The 6,000-nt window shown below is 63.7% G+C and overlaps 1 protein-coding gene across 1 annotated transcript in view; it reads left to right on the forward strand.

The window, feature by feature from the left end:
* The window catches only part of PHF21B (PHD finger protein 21B), a gene marked incomplete at both ends in the record, with an annotated part of 40,800 nt that extends 35,285 nt beyond the window's left edge, over positions 1-5,515 (forward strand). The window contains 6 exons of the mRNA XM_084255171.1: positions 613-667; positions 1,217-1,239; positions 2,132-2,290; positions 3,414-3,489; positions 3,732-3,835; positions 5,291-5,515. Coding sequence (XP_084111297.1) covers positions 613-667; positions 1,217-1,239; positions 2,132-2,290; positions 3,414-3,489; positions 3,732-3,835; positions 5,291-5,515 — 642 coding nt within the window. The remainder of the gene's footprint in view (positions 1-612; positions 668-1,216; positions 1,240-2,131; positions 2,291-3,413; positions 3,490-3,731; positions 3,836-5,290) is intronic.
* Positions 5,516-6,000: the final 485 nt, after the last annotated feature.

The following is a 6,000-nucleotide window of genomic DNA, read 5'->3' on the forward strand; positions in this document are numbered from 1 at the left end:
TCCTTAGGGCCAGGACACCGAAGCTGGGGCAGAGCTGAGCCTGAGGCCAGTGCCCGCGCCTCCTAGAGTGGAGACCGGCCAGGCGCTGCTGGCTGGGGCGGGTCATTGTCAGTCTCACCTCCCAGAGGGTGGCCCGGGGCCCCCGCCACCCCGAGAGAGGCTTGGGGCCAGTAGTCACTCAGCCAGGGGGCTCCCGCCCCTCCAGAGCCACCTCCGCACCAGGGCTGAGCGTGCCGCCCTTCTGGCATGTGCCGGAAACCTCAGTCTACATCTGCTGTTTTGGGTGCCAAGGGCCACGCTGTTGGTGGCTGCAATCCTTGGGCACATGCCAAGAATGGGGTGTGAGGAGCCTGCTGGAGCCCCCCACTTCCTGCTGGAACCAGGGGTGCTGAGAAGGTGCTTTAGGGGAGCCCCGACTGGGATTGCGAGTGGCCTACCTTAGGGAGCCTGCCCGCCGTGGGGCCCAGCCCCAGGCCCTCCCCAGCCCTGCCCTCTCTGCCCTGTTTCTGCCCCTGCTGGGGAGTGTCTTGGGGGGGAGCCCATTTGTGGGGGCCCTGCCCGGGCAGTGTGGCCTGGAGGGCTCACCCGGTGCCCTTGTCTTGTGCCCTGCAGAGGAAGCGGCTGGCCTCCAACTATCTCAACACCCCACTGTTCCTCACAGCAAGAGGTGAGCCCCGCGGGTCTGGCCCTCTGCGGGCCACGGGGGCTTCGAGGGCCGGCCTGGCCATGGGAGCTCTCCTCCAGGGGCCGAGGGTCTGAGGGCCTGGCCTGCCCGCTGTGACCTGGGATGGGGCTGGGAGACAAGCGGGTGGGGTCACACACAGCCCTGAGCCCAGGCCGCCAGGCGCCCCTCTCTCCTACCTGGGGTATGGTCCTGAGCACAGATCCAGGTCACCTGGTACCAAAGGCCATTGTGGGGGACATCCTAGGGCTGACCCCTGTGAGGGTGAGGATGGTGTGTGGGAGTGGGGGCATCTCCCACCACCCCTCTCCTCCCCCTACCATCTGCAGCCAGAGCTGCCCAGATGGGTCCTGGCCATGACCAGGGCAGAGCCCTTACTCCCAGCATGCCCCGGGGGAGAACATGGTCTTGGCCTTGGGCCTCCTCTGATGCTCTGGGTGAGAACCTGTCTCTGCTGGGCCTCGTGGACCCCAGCCCTGACTGGTGCTCCTCCAGTGCCCACTAATGCTTCTCCGCCCTTCTTCCCTGTGCTAGCCAATGAGGACGCCTGCTGGAAGGTACGTGCCCCTTGTCTTCACCCCGGGGGCCTGGGGCATGCTTTCCTTGGGCCAGATAGGATCATTCCTGGAAGGAGGAGGGCCCAGTCCTGCTGCTGGGAGCGGAGCCGAGGGCTTCCAGTGCCCATGCTCAGTCCACTTCCCAGCCTGCCTGGCGAGTCAGGCATGGTCACTGGGCTCCACTCACAGGCTCAAGCAGGAGCCCGCTTCCTAGTCCTGAGGCTGCAGGGGCTGGAGGCCACGGAGGCTTGAGGGGGAGCAGTGCTGCTGGGCCTCGGGCTCTGCCCGGCTCTGCCCGCCTGGCTGTGTGGCCCTGGGTGCAGCTGGTTTTGTCTGGTTCTCAGTACCCATCTCAGGAGGAGCTGGACTTGATAATCCCCAGGGGCTCCCACACACTCACCCACATTTCCGAGATCCCCTCGCACACTCCCACTTCCCAGGACGTGAACTAGTGGTTTCCTCATTTGCCAGCACAGCCTCAGAATTGACCCAGGGTTTCCTGTCACTGTGTGAGGTCAAATTCTAAAAGAACTTCCAGCCCCAGGTGATGGGGTGTACCTGTGGGCGTGGCCTGCCAGGTGTGGGTTGCAGCATAGCCCAGCGGTGCTGCCTTTGGCCTGTCAGTGTCTGTCCATGGCCAGCTGTACCTGGCCAGCACGGGCCTGGGGGTGCCCGGAGCCCTGTCCCTCTCCTGCGGAGCCCACCTTCCTCGAGCCTCCAGGCAGGGGCCCTGCTCCTGGCTCTTGGCCTGTCCCCTCAGCCCCCTCCGCAGCTCATCCCTCACTCCCAGGATGGCTGGAAACTGGGACGCGAGAGCTGGGCACAGGAAGTCAGGGTGGCAGCTGCCTGGGCCCCCAACTCCTGGCCGGCTAACCTTGTCCCCCTCTTTCAGGACGAGATCACCCACGATGAGCAGTGCACTGCCTGCAAGCGGGGGGCCGACCTGCAGCCCTGTGGCACCTGCCCCGGGGCCTATCACCTCAGCTGCCTGGACCCGCCCCTCAAGACAGCACCCAAGGGCGTGTGGGTGTGCCCCAAGTGCCAGCAGAAGGTATGGGAGGCTGTGGGACTGACCCCACCTCTCCCTCCAGCCCCCTGCCTCTCCAGTCTCTGCACCACAGGACCCTCACCTTGAGCAACATCTGAGGCTGCTCGAGCTACCCATGATTTCTGGGGGTTCCCCACCGCTGGCTGAGAAGAGCTGAGGGACTGGGTGTAGGACAGACTCCCTGGATCCTGGTGCAATTGACAGAGGGGCCAGCAGCGACCATTGGCAGTGTCCAGCCCCAAGCCCTGCAGGGTTTTAGCAGCCAGCACGCCTGGCCTCCACCCCCTGCCTGGAGCGCCCCTTGTGGCCCCCTTAACACTGCCCACATGGCAGAGGGCCCCCCAGCGGTCTCGCTCAGTGACTCCCCTTGGCTCCGGATCCTCCCAGGCAAAACCAGGGGAGCCACACAAACCGCAAGAACGTGCTCCTTACGGTTCTGACCCTTGGGTCGTGAGAACCTTGCCAATGAGCAAATGCTCACGCTCCCTGCTGGTGGGGCCCAGAGGGGCTGCGGTGGGGCTGCTGGCATTCACATGCTATCAGGTGTGGGTGACGAAACCTGGGCAGAAGCCAGGCCCCAGCGGCCGGCTGTAGAGGCCAGTGACGGGAAGACGGGAAAAAGCCTGAGCCACTCTATTTTCCCTACATGCGAGTTCCCGTCACCCCAGGTTTTGGGGGGGCTGGGGAGAGTGGGTGTTGCTGTGGGGCTGTCACCCCCATGGAGCCCACTGGCCCCTGCATGGTGACTCTCAGGGCACTCAGCTCTTTGAGGGGTGCAGAGAAGGCTCAGGATTTTGTTCCCCACTTCAGCATGCTGGTGGGGTCTCTCTAGGTCCCCTGGTTGGCCTGGGGCTGCTCTCGGGACCCGAGGACTTGGGAAGGAGGGACATGTGCCTCCCCGATCATTCATTCAGAGCTATGTGTGCCGCTCCCAGCCGGCCCTGCCCGCGCCCTGCAGAGGGAAGGTTCTAGCCCTCGTGGGTGTTGCTGGCAGCAGCCTTTGTGAGCCAGACCACAGGCAGCCGCCCCACCCTGGGGTTACAGCCAGGAACTTGCAGCTCCAAGGGGCCACGCTTCTCGGGTCGCACGGCTGGGCCCGCTTGCTCACTTCCCCCCCTGCCCTCAGGCCTTAAAGAAAGACGAAGGCGTGCCCTGGACGGGGATGCTGGCCATCGTCCACTCCTACGTCACCCACAAGACAGGTAAGACGCCTCCGGGGAGTGGGGTGTCCTGCTCCTTCTCGCCAGCTCTTCCCCAGAGTGCTGAAAGGGGGGCCCTGGGACTGGTCCTGGTGCGGGGGTTACTCTGGGGGCGCATTCCCAGCCCCCGTTCTTCAGCCAGGCCACAGGGCGCGCCGGCAGCCTGCAGGCAGAGCCCGTCGCTGCCTCCGCTCTCCCGGGCTCCGGCCGCTCACCCGCCTCGCCGGGCCCCGCTCTCTCTCCAGTCAAGGAAGAGGAGAAGCAGAAGCTGCTGCAGCGGGGCGGCGAGCTGCAGAGCGAGCACCAGCAGCTGGAGGAGCGGGACCGGCGCCTGGCCTCGGCCGTGAAGGTGCGCACGGGGGCGGGGGCGCTCCCACACCCCAGCTGGAGCCCCAGAGCTCAGCGTGGTCACTGAGGCCACCAGGAAGACGGATTGGCCGGCATCACTCAGCAAGGCAGTGGGGGGACGGCAGCGCTGGGGCTCGGGTGGTGACCATGCGTTGAGCACCTGGCGTCTGCTTCTCCCCAGTTGTGCGATGCCAGCAAGGCCCCCGCTGCCTCTGAGCCTGTCTGCTGTCATGACACGTCGCCCTGTCCCCCCATAGGCTGGTGACAAGATGGTGGCGATCGGGGTGATGATGATGATGATGATGATGACGATGGTGATGGTGGTGATGATGATGATGATGGTGATGAGATTGTGATGGTGATGGTGGTAATGATGAAGATGGTGGTGATGATGATGATGGTGATGATGATGATGGTGGTGGTGATGGTGATGATGATGATGGTGGTGATGAGATGGTGATGGTGGTGGTGGTGATGATGATGGTGATGAGATTGTGATGGTGATGGTGGTAATGATGATGATGGTGGTGGTGATGATGGTGATGATGATGATGATGGTGGTGATGAGATGGTGATGGTGGTAATGATGAAGATGGTGGTGGTGATGATGGTGATGATGATGATGGTGGTGGTGATGGTGATGATGATGGTGGTGATGAGATGGTGATGGTGGTGGTGATGATGATGGTGGTGGTGATGGTGATGATGATGGTGGTGGTGATGGGGGCGCTGTGTGTGATGACGGAGGTGGTGTGGGTGCAGATGGCGGTGGTGATACTGTGACGCTGCCGGCGGTGGTGCTGGTGGAGGAGGTGCGGGCGCGGGTGGCAGGCGTGGTGGTGACATGGTGATGGCGATGATGGTAATGGCAGTGCCAGGCCCAGGCGAAACTCATTCAGTGCAGTACCTCCTTTGATCCTCTGACTAGCCCCACGGAAAGACTAATTATTCTTGTATGAGAGCTTTGGACCAGTGTCAGGGGGTTGGGTTATTTATCTGCGCCCCAGACCAGCTCTGACTTGGGGTGTCAGTCCCCCCCCCCCCACCGCAGCGCCGCGACACAGACAGAAAGGGCTCGAAGAGGCTGAGAGTGCAGCAGGCAGGAAGAAAGCGGCAAACAGGCTGCAGGTCTCCCGGCCCCTGGCCTGGAGCTCGCGCTGGCTCTGCACATCCTCCAGCGGGAGGGTCACTGTGGCCTGCTGGGGGCCCCACGAGCGGGAGTGGGGAGGTTCACGCTCTTGCACAAGCTGCTGTTGCTGGCGCTGCATTCGAAAGCGGAATTCTGTAGGTCTGGCTGCCATTTCGTTCCATTTTTCACTGCTGCCTGGTTTTTGTGAGGCCCTCTGCCCGATTTCTTCCAGGCTCTGCCGCAGAGGGGAGGCGCTCCGGGAGGGAGGACCCAGGGTGGCTGCACCGGGATCTGAGACGCTTCTCTCTGGCCCTTTTCCCCTGACAGAAATGCCTGGAGCTTAAGACAAGCCTGCTGGCCCGGCAGCGGGGTGCCCAGTCCTCCCTGGACCGCCTGCGGGCCCTCCTGAGACTGATACGGGGTGAGCAGAGGCTGCAGGTCACCATGGCGACCGCCAGCCCTGGCCCCCTGCTGGCCGGGCCCTGGACCAAGTCCCCCATGGCAGCCATGCACGCTCACGCCGCCCTCCAGCACCCCCAGGGCCACAACTGACCCCGGACCCATCTCGCATCCTCAGAGAGCCCCTGGGAACCTGCTCGAGACCTGGGGGTCTGTCAGCCTTAATTCATAAGCACTATGAATTCAGACAAGAATGAAACCAGACAGAGAGACAGATGAAGAAGTGTTGGGGGGAGCGGGAAGCCCAGTGGGGGCCGCTGGGGATGGAGGCCTGTCTCTTAACTGCAGGCGGGTGCCCATAGCCAGGCGGGTCAGGCCCTGGTGGTGGTGAGCGCCCATGCCCTTGGCTCCCGGGCACAGCTGTCTCCATGCCTGGGTGCTCCCTGCATCCCCAGGAGATGGGGACAGAGGCCCTGGAGGAGCAGGAAGATGCCCCAGCCATGGCCATTCAGAGCCAAGGCCTCCCCTCTGCCCGCAGAAGGGGCAGCCGGCCAGCAGAAACATAGCTGAGTAGTAGAGGTAGTTGGGGCGCCGTGTGGGAAGTGGATCTAGCTCCGGGCCCTTCCTCCCGGTGCTCC

Source organism: Talpa europaea (genome assembly GCF_964194135.1).
Source record: "Talpa europaea genome assembly, chromosome: 15".
Lineage (NCBI taxonomy): Eukaryota > Metazoa > Chordata > Mammalia > Eulipotyphla > Talpidae > Talpa > Talpa europaea.